The sequence below is a fragment of the Talpa occidentalis genome, unplaced genomic scaffold (assembly GCF_014898055.3).
Source record: "Talpa occidentalis isolate TD23 unplaced genomic scaffold, MPIMG_talOcc4v2.1 talOcc4.7, whole genome shotgun sequence".
Taxonomy (NCBI): Eukaryota; Metazoa; Chordata; class Mammalia; order Eulipotyphla; family Talpidae; genus Talpa; species Talpa occidentalis.
Window position 1 is genome coordinate 45,706,691 of NW_023605083.1, and position 14,772 is coordinate 45,721,462.

The window sequence follows — 14,772 nt, forward strand, 5'->3', positions numbered from 1 at the left end:
GGCCTGTGAGATCTTTCCCATTCCCACATGTCTGTTACCACCTCTCTATCCTCCCTTCACTCACTGTGCCTGAGCCATTCTGGCCGCTTTGCTTTGCTTCGGGGACTCTGTGCCTGCTGTTTCCTCTGTCTGGAGCAATCTTCCTCCTCCCTCCTCCCACATAACCACATGGTTCTCTATCTCTTCTCCTTCTGGACAGTGTTCAAATGTCAGCTCATCAGAGGGGCTTTTCCCAGTCACCACATTTAAAAGGACAACCCTCATTTCCCAACCCTACTCCCTGGGTTCCTTCTCCCCTTACTCAGATTATTTTTTCTGCATAGCATACCCATCACCATCTGGCCTAGGCTATACTGGGCTTGTTTATTTGTTTAATGGTCATCATGCCTCTCAAGAATACACGCTCCACCAGACAGGCATCTGTGCCTGTTGTGTTTATTGCTGTATCACCAGAGCCCGGAATGATGCTGGCATATGGTAGGGACTCCATAAATATCTGTTGAATAAGTGAATATTCAAATAAATGATGGTTAAGGCATTCCTCTGAGGAGATGATACATTCATTTCAATGGTACTGCCATTGCTCAAGATTTTTAGATCAGTAGTTGAAATAGGCAAACCAATTAGGAAGTGATTTGTAATAAACCCAGAGAACATGATGATGGCTTCAATTCAGACAGGTGGTAGCAGACGAGGATGTGAGAAGCAATTGGTTTCTGGAAACAATTTGAATATAGATCCAATGTGTCAAGCTTTATTTACAAGTCATATGTGGAAACCAGGCACCGTATTTAAGAGAGACCAACTCTTTAAAAAATATAGATAGATAGATAGATAGATAGATAGATAGATAGATAGATAGATAGATAGATAGATAGATAGATATAGGTGCTCAGCTTTATCACACACATTACTTACAAGTGCCAGAATCATGACACTTGGCTATTGCAGAAATCAAATTTCCCTTTGAAAAGTGAAGAACAGAACCACTGAAGACATTCAGAGGCTTTGAATGCAATTCTCTATATGATGAAAGAATAATTCTGATTTTTATTGAGCATCTTTTTATATTTGTGTAATTTAGTCCTCATAGCAATTCTATCAGGTCCTTGTTATTAGCTCCATTTTTCAGATGAAGAGAATGACACTCAGGGAGGTGGCATAATCTCCGCTAGAGGTCCCATATGTAGAGAAGGAAGATTTAAATAGGCCAATTCATAATTTTCTTAATGAGTAAGAGTAACGTGATGGGAAGAAACTTACATGCTCCCTAGAAGAGAGCCCTCGTTCGGGTCACTGCAATGTCTTTGCATCTCTCTGGACTTTATACTCACATTTCACAAGCACAGCTTCCTGGGAGGGTCTGAGTCTTGCACAAAATAGAAGGTATAGCTAGGACGTCAGGGCCAGTTCTGTGTTCCAGCGGCTCAGACTGGGAATGGAGTCTTCTTTCAATGACCGAGGGCCTGGTTGGTGGTGTGGCCCCTCCAGACACAGTTTCCACTGTCCCCAGAGAAACCATTTGCATCACCATGGGGATTCAATGCTCTCCAGGGCTATGTAGCCAACATTGTATCTGGGACAAGGAACTATTGTTTGGGTAGAAACAGAGGGTGTTTCTCACTGGGGATTTGGGTCTGAAAAGGGATCCACATTTCAACAATGACTCCTTCTGAAGAAATGGGTCATTTTTTTTTTTTTTCAAGCCTATGTGACTTTTTTTCGGACTCAGATTATGGCTCCTAACAACCATCTCTCCTACAGCGTTTCTTAAGAATGTTAGGTATGTGCTCCTGGGTGTTAAACACTCACAGAAAAAATGGCTTGTTGCATGTGAATGTCTTGTCCTGAGCAGACACTGAAATAGCCATGGCAGCCTGGAGCTACGGCAAAGGACTGGGGCAGGAGGAGGTAGAGGGGCTGGGGTGCTGTAGGATGGATTCATGGGTGGGACCTGGCATTTGTGGCATCTAATCTGCCAGGCACATTAGGTACATATTCCAATTAATCCTCTAATCACCTGAACAGACATTATGCAAGTTTTACAAATGAGGACTGTAATTAGGTAACTGGAGCAAAATCACACAGCTGGTGAGTGTGGAATCTGGGACTGGTTCCCAGATTTCACTCCAAACCTGTTCTCTCTCCATTTCCTGTTCCACGCTCCCTGGCTGAACTTTGTAAACTTAAATTTTCTCGGACGGAGTCACCTGGTACAAGTAGGTGAAATGTGTTCCCGTAGGCCACTAGTCCAGGGCATGCTACATAACAAGTACTCAATAAAATTGTATTTTCTCATCTTTGTCTTCCTGCTGCAACATTTCATCTTCTCCTTTTACTTTTTCTTCCCTCCTAATTTTTAACTCCTGCTTTCTTTTCTTTCTTACATTTTTTTCTCTTTGTAAATATACAATTTAAGATCCCATTCCAACGTAAGCTTTAAGAAAATCCCCTGCCAAATAAACTGAAAGAATGGTACAAGCTACATATGAAGGAAACTAGAAAATGTTATTAAAAATATATATAATAGGGCCTCCCCGGTGGCTCAGTGGTTGAGCTCTGGGTTGCGAAGCTGCCCGCAGCCTCTGCAGCGCCAGTTCCATCCCTTGCCACCGGGCAAGTGTCCCGCATGGGACACAGACCTCTCCTGCCGCCCGCTGCTCCCCTCAGCAGTGTACTTCAGTCCTTCTGCCTGCTCTGCCTCCCGCTCTGGCTCTGGTGAATTCTCTCACCCTCCCGCGCTTCTGACTGTACCCAGTGCTTATATAAATAAATAAATAAATAAATAAATAAATAAATCTTTTTAAAAAAAGAATATATATATATATAATACAGATCTGAATAGATGGAAAGTTATGTTTTTGGATGAAAGTCTCAATATTCTAAACATGTCGATTAATCCATAAATTCAATGCAATTGCATAAAAGGACTCTTACTTAGTATGATCCCAGTAACCAGAATAGTAGTATGACTGTTGTAATGTATCCAGTAAATTCACTGGGGTTCATAAGCCAAAGGAGGTCTACGCCCTCCAGGTCAGGGTTGGATTGGTGACACTAAGGCCCAGAGGCTGCAGGGCCAAGATGACACAGGGGAGGGGGTGCTCAACCGCACTGGTGGCTGGGGATCGAACCGGTGCTACAGAGGCTGCGGGCACCCTGGCAACCCAGCGCTCAACCGCTGCGCACCAGGGGAGGCCTTGGGATTACTTACTTAGTTCCATCTTCTACTGTGGCTTCCACGGAAGTCTTAGCAGAGGGAACTACATTCCCCACAATGCAGCATCCACCTTCTATTTCCAATTCCACTCCCTCCTGTCCAAGGGAAAAACAGTGTTATAGCTCTCTCTTCTTCCCCTCTTCATTCTTGCTTAGCTAAAAGAACTTCAAAAGTTTTTTTGACAACATAGACATGCATACATGTATGAGGAGTATACATTAACCTTTGCATTAAACACAGTTTTTTCTGGAAAAATTCCCTTAGAAAGTTAAAAAGAAAATTATCACAATTCATAATGAAGTCATTATTATTCTACAATCATCTTTGCATATATATTATTTTCCACTGTTTTTGCAACATTTTTTCTTCCAATTAGGTTTTATATCTTCTAATTATTTTGCAATATTTTGAAGTATATTAGGTTATATAACACAAGTTAGAACTAAACTGCAAGTGATCAGAAAAACAGGAAAGCAGGAGGAGTAATTCTACACATACTGAAGAACAACCAAAACACTTGAGCATTTTGAGGAGACCAACTGTGGTCTGAAAATTAAGACTTCAACTCTGCTGTTCTGTGCCTGTCATTCCATGAGATCCTGGATTAGTATGTGACTTCTTAGACACTTTAAAGATACCTGTTATTTTATCTGTAAATTAAGTGGATGGGGTGATGAAATTTTTAAAGTCCCTTCCAAAGACAAAAATCAAAGTCTTCTATTGATTAAAGGGAACTTGAACAACAGGCAGATGGAACTTAGAAATACAAACAACAGCAACACTAATAGCAACCACTTCATGAGCACTTACTATGTGTCAGAACAAGGCTATATGCTTTAATCATGCTCACCTTTCAATGGTATTATGCCCAGATAACCCCATTTTAAATCGAAAATATTCTAAGTTTAAAATGCATTTAATACACCTAATCTACTGAACATTATAGCTTAGCCTAGCCTACTTAAGCAAGCTCAGAACATTTACATTGACCTACATTGGGCAAAATAATTTAGCATGAAACCTATTTTATAAGGTATTGAATATCTCATGTTATTTATTGAACATTTTTCTGAAAGTGAAAAGATCTAGAGTAGTCATTGTTTACCCTAGTAATTACATGGCTCACAGGCAGCTGTGGCTCTACTTCTGCCCATCTTCATGAGACATAGTGTATTGCACATCACTAACCCAAGAAAAAATCAAAATTCAAAATGAATAACTATTGCTTTAACACCATCAGAAAGTCAGAAAACCTTAAGTCATCATAATTCAGGAGCTAACTGCATATAACCACATTGTTTAATTCTTATAACTACCATTTGAAGTAATCATCCATTCTTTAGTTGAAGTAATCAGTTCGTCCATTCTTTAGATGTACAAACTAAGGCTTGGAGACAGTGACCTCTTATGTATTTTAGCTTATTTATCTGTAAATTAAGTAGATTGCACGTAAAACTGAAAGCAGGGAGTCTGGATTTGAATACAAGTCTAATTCTGAAGTTTGGGTTTTTAAGAACTAAACATAACCTTTGGTATCTTTCATTTTACAGGCTACTATTGCATTATGCCATTACTGTCCGGGGAGAAGAAAAAGAGAGGGTAGGCAATATGAAGTGTTTAAGAGCTCTTTGTTATGTAAGAAAGCAAATATAGTCAAATGCTTTTTTCATTCCCTGTGATGTGCAGTTGTGAGTGGGGCAATGAATTTCCAGACCAGACTGGATATTATAGCTGGGAGGGCATCCTAAAAATTTCCGCTAAGCTCAGAAATGATTTAGGCAGCTGAAGACAGATGAATGTCTCAGTAGAGCCTTAGAAAAGACACTTCCAGGTCAGGTTCCCTGGCTAGCCTTATGCCAATGATTCATTTACTGTGTGATTAAGGGACTGGCTTATGTTTCCAGAGCTAATGATTCAAAAGCTTTCTGTGGTATTAAACTGAGACACATGAAAAAACAAAAGGCAATTAACAGCAATCAAAGCATTCAGAAATTAAGATTCAATTTCTGCATCTGCTAAACTCTTCATCAAGGAGATTGGTAATTTTTTTTAAAGCCATGAGTATGATACAGAGAATTAAAAGAGAAATCAGTTTTAAAATGTACATGTGCTGGGCCTCCCCGGTGGCGCAGCGGTTGAGCACTGGGTTGCGAAGCTGCCCGCAGCCTCTGTGGCGCCGGTTCGATCCCCGGCTGCTCCCCGGCCACTGGAGGAGGGTCCCACATGGCGCGCAGACCTCTCCTGCCGCCCGCTGCTCCCCTCAGCAGTGTACTTCGGTCCTTCTGCCTGCTCTGCTCCCTGCTCTGGCTCTGGTGAGTTCTCTCGCCCTCCCCGCTTCTGACTGTGCCCAGTGCATGTGTGAACAGAGCAGACAAACAAATAAATAAATAAATAAAGCATGCCTCTATTAAAAAAAAAATAAATAAATAAAATAAAATGTACATGTGCTTCCCAGAATGCTTTGGATACTTAGGACTGAGTCATTCTTCACTTCTCTTCTTACATTGCATTTATTTAGACATGTGCCTATGAGCAGCCTTTTGAGTAATATTTCTTTTTCAATTTTGACAGGTGAATGGGCATGTAACTCTTTTAATTCTACAAAAACCCTTATAAGCATCAAAGAATAAAAGCCACACAGAACTATTTATACAAAACCTTTTTAGCAAATTGCAGTAGGCAGACTTCTCTCACTTGGGTTTTGGTGTAAATATGTTTAAAAATCCCTTAAGTCACATTCAACCACGTGGATTTTTTTTGGGGGGGGGTTATCATTTATTTTTTAATTGAGGTAACTTTAGGATCCCCCAGTCAGAATTCAGTATCAGCACCACAGTACACCCACCATCAAATCACCCATAGCCCACTACACAGTCCATTGTGTTTCAGCCAGGTCCATATTAAAGTTTGTATGTGCCATCATACTCAGTCTCTAAGAACCTATAAAGTGACATAGAAGACAGGATCAGAAATAATTCTCTCTCTATTCAAGCAACCCTTTGGCTCCTTCAACTAGTACTTTCATTTTGCTCAGTACCAAACTGATTACCTTTAGAATATGGAACAGGGCATTTTACCTATCAGTCAAGTCCATGTCTCCCTTTTACCCTCAATCCAATAATTAACTCTTTTTTTTAATGTCTTTTTTTTTCTTGTATAGCTGAAACACAGCTTTTTTCAGTTTAAGTGATGAAAATTTTTCCTGCCTAAGGCTTTACACCTATTGTTACCTCTGTCTCCAACATCCCCCCATGCCTTTCCCTGTTCCCAGGCTTCTTTAGATTTCAGCTTAAATGTCATCCTTTTGGAGAGTATTCCTTACTACCCCCTTAAGCATGTCCATTTGGTTCCATTACTTAAAAATCATATAAAATTATTTGTTTCATAGCATTCAAATTATAAATGTATATGTAAAAATACATATGATTTCTTTATTTCAGACTTTTCCAGTAGAACTATAAACCACATGAGAGATTCTCTCTCTCTCCACACACACACACACACACACACACACACACACACACACAATTCCCTGCTGCATTTCTGACCTCAAGGTATTTCTTAATCAAAAAGTGATACCTAGACAAAGACAACATAAGAAAGCCATACAACGTGCAAGAACAATATTAGAAAACCACAGAGGAATTTTTCCTCATAAATATAAATGGAAATCCTTAACAAATTATTGGTAAATACAGATCAACAACATATAAGTGATAACATGTAATAGACATTCAGAGTTTAACCCAGAGATGGTAAATGTGGTCTAGGATCAGGTAGAGAGAGCAGAGCAAGGACCTGATAGCTCTTTGTCATAGAGTTTGTTCTGTGGTTTAGTCTGAGGGAGGGAGCTGAGATTTAGGAGACACTCTTTGGTTGTATGGAATCTGTAACCAAGGGCGGTGTTTTGGGTTTGGGGTAGTGAAAGAGATGTTTGTCACATACACATGCTGTTTAGATAGAAGGCTCCTTGGGCAGTATGCATTTGGGTATGTGTGCTTCATTTAAGTGACTCGAAGTTGCTTTCCCTTTAAGGGTGTGATGGTCATTTTTCTTACACAAGCTGTGATTCAGTTGGAATCTGAATTTGAAGAATAAAGAACATAACCTTCTGCCTTGTATTGTGTAACTATTCTAATCTTGTGAAATCTTATGGAAAACTCAAAGACAAAAACCCTTTATCATTTGCCACACAAGAGTACTATCTCCTTCCTGACTTGGTAGGTGGTTATTTTTGAGCCAGTATTTAACAATGTTTTAAATCTATAGATGCTTTTTAAATCTGATTTGTTATGTTTATTTTTCATGTTGGAATAGCAGCTTGGCAAATGTCTCTTCTTGCAGCTTCTGTTATTTCATTCCTCTCTGAGGTCAATTGTGATAGTGATGTCAAGAGGAGACAGTGTATTTGTGACAAAGGGCACAAACATACACATACAGCCCACCTCCTTGATTCAGAACTGAGCTGGGTAAGCAGCACTGATTAAGTCAGTGGAAACACAAGCACTCTCAGAGTTATGGACTTTCACACTGGTACCAAATCTCTGGTTTAAAAACTCTGCAGCAGTGAAAGAGGAGTAGGAAGTCCCGAATCTACCTGAGAACCAAAACCTGTCAATGAAGCTGGTAGTTAATGAACCATAACTGAATCCACAATTGATTCTCCACAAAGGAAAGCTCTTGACACTGAGTGTCTTTCCAGAGTCAGGAAGACAAGGGAGCACTCTTGGAAGTTCAGGGCCGTCGACACTGGACATTCCAGAGGTGGCTGTATTGGTGGCATCTAAGAAAGTCAGTTGATTCCAGGGTAAGAGCAGAGCAATTCTCTCCTCCTGAACAACCATGTTTCCATTCAGCTTCCTTCGTAGGAGACTACATGAGGATAGAGTTGAAAATACTGCCTTCTAGGAGAGGTGAGATGCCCCTGAGACTCACATGTGATCATGCAGAACTGGGGAAGCTGTCTTTGACAATGGACTTCTCCAGACTCTGTGCTTCTCCACTTTTTACCCAGGCCTCACACAAATGATTGAAGCTGATGGCTATCATTTTGAGGTCTTCTTAAATAGAGCTCCTTTCCCCAGGAGAGAGCCTCATCCTCTCCCTCCTCCACCCTGAAGCCTTTGTACTGAAGACAGGACCTTGATCTAAACCTGGATTAAAAGCATTTGGCAGGATTGCCCTACCATTTGGGGGAAGGTTTGGGTTCCTAAAATACACAAGGTTTTCAAACCAATGACAATTAACCCAACTTCAAACACTTTTTTAGAAAAGCTGACTTTTCTGGACAGCTAACCCTGAGATCTTTCCACAAGTAGAGAATTGGTGGAGGAGCTAGTGAGAAGGTGGGGTACATAATATCCTGAGTGCTTTGGTTACCTTGGAAACTAGAGTGTTCAAAGCCATAGCAGTTGCTAAAGAGCCACTGAACACTCCCTCAGACAGGTTCGAGAGCAGCATACTCAGTTGGGAAAAGCATTACTTCACCTTGGGGTCTTTTTTTCATAGCAAGAGTTGCTTTTGCACTGTCCTTAAGCTGCTCAACAAAAGAAAGAAAATTTCTTAATTGCTTCACCATTTTTCATTCTTATTTGACTATCAGGAACAATTGCATGCATTGTTTTTCTTTTATAAATTCATGTCATACCCTGAAATTAAATTTCTTTGGTTTCACACCCACAAAAATTACAGTGGGCACCTATATATACTTCATTACATGTTATAAATATGTATGTACATTTACATATATTTGTGTATATATATTATTTTTTCTGAGCCACTTGAAATAGTTGTAAACATCATCCTATTTCATACCTAAGTTTCTTTAGCATGACAACATGTATCTCCTACGAATGAGGATATTATCTTGAGAATTTTCTTAAGAAAATTAACAACAATTTAGTAAATTTAATATGATATACTATACACATGATAGAAATTTTTCCTATTATTCAAATAATGTCTTTTTAGCTTATTCAAAAAAAAATCCAGTATCAAATAAAGGATTTTACATTGCATTTACTTTTCCAGACTACAATATAGACTAGTACCTACAACTTTGCATAAATTTCACAAGTTAAAGTTTTAATTCAGTTGTCCCAATCATCCTCAACTTGACAAGTGAAAGCCCATAACCCCTTCCAAAGGTAGAAAAATGAAAATACTTTGGAGAGAGATCAGTATTTTCTCTCTTTTGAGAGTTTTTTAAGCAGCTGCAATAGACAGTGGATTCTTGCATTACAGCAGACCACACCCCAGGTCCACCCTTGTGGAAACCTGTCAGGTTGGATCATCCCCATTTAGGAGTTATACAATTCCATTTTTGAGCTTGTCTACAAAACCTTCCCAGGGGATTCTTTCTTGTTGATTTGCAGCACTCATGAAAAACAGTTGAGGTCATTTTGAAGGCTGAGCCTCCCCTTCATTCATACCAGTTGTCACTCTGACTTGTGACTTGCCCATGTACAAAGAGCACAGTTTATAGCAGGAGAGACACAGGAGGGGCACAGGAGTTGTTCGGCAGAACCAGCAGCACAGGGAAGATAGCAGTTAAGACAAATGAAGAGTCTCAGGTTAGCAAGTAAAGAAGGGTGACCAAGGGCCCCAACAATCTGTCTTATTCCAAGCAAAATCCAACAAGGGAAGGGAGGGAGATTTCAAGATGGTACTGATGTCTTCAAAAGTGAGCAATGAACCTTGAGGGGAGTCTGATGCAGGATGCTCAGAATGCAGGTGGTAGGCGTGACAGTAGAAAGAAAATTTGTCCCTGGGTGAATGTGACCCTGCCCCTAAGCAAAGTTTCAGGGGCAGATTTTCCTGTCCCTTACATAAAGTAAGACTACAGTGGTGATTTTCTCTCTCTTTTTTTAATTACTATTACTTTTTTTATTTCATATATTTTTTACATCATTTTTCATTTTTGTACAATGTATGAATTTTCAGCTTGGTTACAGTCCCCGTAAAATTCTTACCACCCTTATTTTGATCCTACTCCCTTCTCCCACTCTGTAGTGTGTCTCTGGTTTATAGCTGCTTGTTGATTTTGATTTTTACTTTATTATTATTAATCTTTTTCCTGATCCCTTATTTAGGTTTTCTATACAGTGGTGATTTTATTTAATCAGGGGGTTAGGCCTGACTTTCATAATGAAACAAAATAGTAGGTGAAAAGGGGCCACTACCAGGCCACTGCAGCTTGGGTCAGCAGTAGAGCACTGTGTCCTTAGTTGTACATTAGAAGACAATATCCAAAACCAGCCGTGCTTCCAGGGAGTAGGTATGCATCTGTCACCATTTGATGTTCTTGCTCAATTATATAAACTTAATCCATACTTTACCTTTTGACCCAGAACTGAGCCGAATAATAAAACAAACAAAATTTCAAATCCCCTCAAACTCTTTTCATTAATGTGACCTCTGTTTTACCAGACATCAGTCTCTTGCATTTTCAGTTGGGGTAAAATATAACAATATATTTGCTATCCCAGGGGATTTCTTATGTTCTGCTCCCTCCAGCAAATTCTCCCATTTATCTCAGCTCCTGAGCTTCTGGTGGGTTGCCCTGATTCTTCCCATAATAATTTTTTAGTGTCATCTCCCGACGCCTAGAGACTCCTCCTGGTAATTGAAGCATTCCCAGTGCTATTGATCTTCCAGGTTGTAACAGCCAGAAGAAGTTAGTTATGCTGCAGTAACAAATGGCCTCCAAATCACAATGGCTTGCAACATAAAGATTTCTTTCTCATTACATTTTATGTTCATTACAACCAGTACAGCTTTGTTCATATGGTTTTTGCCGTGGGATTCGGGATGATGCAACAGCTTCTGTCTGGAATATTGACAGTCTCATGGTTGAGAAAAAGGAGAAATGGCAAACCACACACTGGACCTAAAAATGACTGTCTGGCAATGACACAACCACTTCTGCTTACACGTCAATAGTCAGAGAAACCACATGGACAGGCCTAATATCAGTAGTATGGGGAAGTATAATCTACCCCTAAGAAGCAAGTATTCAAGAACAGTAATCCAGTCTGCTCTAAGTGTTGTTGCTATCAGGATATGTTGGTCTCTATTGTGATTTATATGTCTCTCAGAATATATCTTCTCTATTAGGATATATGTGCCATTGCGCAGGGACAGGAGACCTCTGGGTCACTGAGTAGGACTGAGATTCTGACTGGTGTACTGACCCCCCCAGTTCTTCCATTAACCAGGTTTCTAGCAATTTTGTTTCTTCTCATTCCAACACAGAACCAATCCATCAAAGGTTTTGTGCCTGACTTAAGATCAGGCTTAGGTCAAGATTGACAAACTAAGATCAAGTGTGATTGCCTCCTTTCCCTCTCCTTCTGGCATCTGAGTCAGAGGCCTTTGCAAAGCTTGCTTTCAGACCCATGCAGCCTCATCCTGAAAAACTGTTTCTGTTTTATTTTATTATTGTCATTGTATTTTTTCATCTTGGCTGATCATTTCATAATAGATGGCTGGCCAAGAGACTTCAACTTGTCTCGTGTTTCTTTCTTGATGTGATTTTTCTTTTTAGCATTCTTTTTCAACCTCAGTTCATTCTAGGTTCTGGTCTGCCTGGCACTACTATCACAGTTTTTTGTAATTCTTTTCAATTGATTTCTCTGTAACTTAAATTTCCCTAGGACTCTCAAGGCCATGAGTTCAAATGAGATCATATTTATAGGAATGTTTCAAATTTCTTTGACTCATGTAAGGCCTCCTGACCTCATCAAAGATCTGAATTTTTTTGGGGTATGCCAGCAGTGAGGGCTGTAGCAGATGAGACAGAAGAGGTCTGCTGTGCCATATGTGGGTTAGCTCCCTGTCCAAGGATTGAACTCGGGCTAGTAGTGGTAGCACTGAGACTTAACCCCAGGCCACCAGGGAGGCCCTTGTTTATTTTTGCTTTTGCTGCCAAATCTAAAATCATTACCAAAATGTCATCACAAAGACTAATCAATATATCAAGGAACTTACTGCCCATTTTCTATCTACAAGTTTTATAGTTTCAGGTTTTATGTTCAAGTCTTCAACTCATTTTGAGTTAATTCTTACGTATGGTGTAATATAGTGGTCCAATTTTGTTCTTTTAGATGTCACTGTCCAGTTTTTCTAACATTGTTTTTGGAGACTGTCCTTGTCCTTCCCCTATAGTATATTCTTGGTTCCCTTGTTGTAAATTAAGTGACTAGATATGTGTAGGTTTATTTACAGACTCTCTATTCTGTTCCATTGATCTAGCTGTGTTTTTACGGCAATAAGATTTTGATTACTATTGCTTTGTAATATAGTTTCTTTTTTTATTTTTTTAAAATCTTTTTCTTTTTTAAAGATTTTTTATTTATTTATACAAGAACCGGGGTATAGGCCAGATGCGTGGGAGGGTGAGAGGATTCACCAGAGACAGAGCAGGGAGCAGAACAGGCAGACTGATGATATACACTGCTGAGAGAAGCAGCAGCAAGACAAGAGAGGTCTGCTGCACCATGTGGGATCTTCACCAGCCAGCCAGGATCGAACCCATGCTGCAGAGGCTGCGGACAGCTTCACAGTGCAGCGCTCAACAACCTGTGCCACCAGGGAGGCCCTGTAATATAGTTTCAAATCAAGAAGTATGATATCTCCAAGCTTTTTCTTTTTTATCAAGATCGCTTTGGCTTTTCAGAGTCTTCTGTGGTCCCATATGAATTTTAAGATTATTTGCTTTATTTCCATGAGAAATACCACTGGCATTTTGACAGTAATTGCAGTGAATCTAAAGATTAATTTAGGTAGTATGGTAAATTTAACAATATTAATCTTCCAATCCATGAGCATGGAATACTTCCCACTTATTCATTTGTTCTTCAATTTCTTTCATCAATGTCTTTCAGTTTATAGTATATAGGTATTTCATTGGTTAAATTTATTCCTAAGTATTTTATTCTTTCTGATGAAACTGTATACTTAAATTCTCTAATATTTCACCTTTAGTGTATAGAAGTACAGCACTTTTTAAATTTTATATCCTGAAGCATTTTAAAATTTATTAGTTCTGACAGTTTTTGGTGTTTTTAGGTTTTTCTATTATAAAATTTTGATGTCTGCAAATAGTGATGACTTTTCCTTTCTGATTTAAATGGTCCTTCTCCTTCTTCTTTTTTCCTAATTGCTCTGGTTAGGATTTCCAATACTATGTAGAGTAAAAGTGGTGAAAGGGCATCCTTGTCATATTTCTTAGTGATTCTGGATTGGATAAGGGACAATGGGAATTTTGTATTGTTTTGGGTTAAATGTTGTATATTCATTTAAAAACTTTTGAATATTTTCTAACTGGTAGGTAAGGTTACTAGCCAGGTAGCTTGATGTTTTGAGGATTCATAGAAGTCTTTTTCAGAGTAGATCTAGAAGAATCTTCTTTTTTTTTTTTCCTGGAGTTAATTTAGTCCCTTTTTGAAGACCTATTCTTTTTGGGATCTTCATTCAATGCCCTTTATAGTCAAAGAGTTTTTCCAGTTTGGGTAAAAGAAATTCAAATAATGTGTTAGCCAGGTGACTATTAGTTATGCAGTAAGTATTCCTTCCTCCAAAGTTGCTCTTTTCCAGCTTCATAAGGTTTCATCATAGGCATCTGCAGATGGTAAGGGAACTTCTAAGCAAATTCTGAAGTCCATTCTCTGTATAGCTCAGTCCGCTCTGGAACTCTTATCCTGCAAAATTGTTTGCCTGATATCTAAGCTCCTTAAATAAGGAAGATTACTGAACTTTGTGTCACAGTCCAAGCATTAACCAAGAAGAGAAAATCTATGCAATGGTGGACTCACCTTTCTTATTTGTCTTTTCTCAGGGATAAAGTTCACTGTTGCCTTTTGTCTAATGTGTTAAACAAGGTGTTTCCCATGTTTTGTCTAATTTTCTAGGGGTTTATGGTGGGAAGGCAATTCTAGATTCTTATCCTCTCATGGCTGGAACCAAAAATGGGAGTGACATTTTAATGACGAATCAAATCACTTAAGCTAAGGAGATTATCCTAGATTAGTACATAATTAGATATAAATTACTTCAATTGTGTACTAATCTATGTCTAAGCTTCCCCCAAATTCAAAGATTACACAGGTGATAACTTATGTATATATTCTTTAAAAATATAAACTCACAATTGACTTCCTATATCAGCAAGTACATTTAAGAACTTTCTTCTGCATCAGAAGGATTCCCAACTAAAGGGAAAAATTTTATTTATGGAATCTCTGTTCCCTGGCCCTTTATTTATTTCCCTCCTACCCCTAGCCCCTGTTCCGACATCTGTCTGTTTAGGAGAAGTTCTCCATTCTTATTATATCTTGTCTCTAGCTAATCTTGTAATCTGCAAGAGGGAAGCATTTTTAAAGGCATTTTGTAAAATATATTCTCTTACAGCATTCATCCAAATCCTTTCCTCTTTTTGTTTAATTTCATTCAAGTGACCTCTGAATCCATTTTACTTAGTGGTTAGATGCATGTATTGGTTTTAGTAAAGAATATAGTTCTGTCCAGATATCATTATTTCACAGTTGAACAAT

The 14,772-nt window shown here is 38.9% G+C and overlaps 1 protein-coding gene across 3 annotated transcripts in view; it reads right to left on the reverse strand.

Annotated features, from left to right (window-relative positions):
* Positions 1-14,772, reverse strand: part of LOC119232758 (guanine nucleotide-binding protein G(q) subunit alpha) — a 418,504-nt gene that overhangs the window by 355,204 nt on the left and 48,528 nt on the right. For all 3 annotated transcript variants that reach the window (XM_054689835.1, XM_054689834.1, XM_054689836.1), the window contains one exon: positions 3,215-3,315. In XM_054689835.1, the coding sequence (XP_054545810.1) occupies positions 3,215-3,224 (10 nt within the window). In that variant the 5' untranslated portion in view covers positions 3,225-3,315. The remainder of the gene's footprint in view (positions 1-3,214; positions 3,316-14,772) is intronic.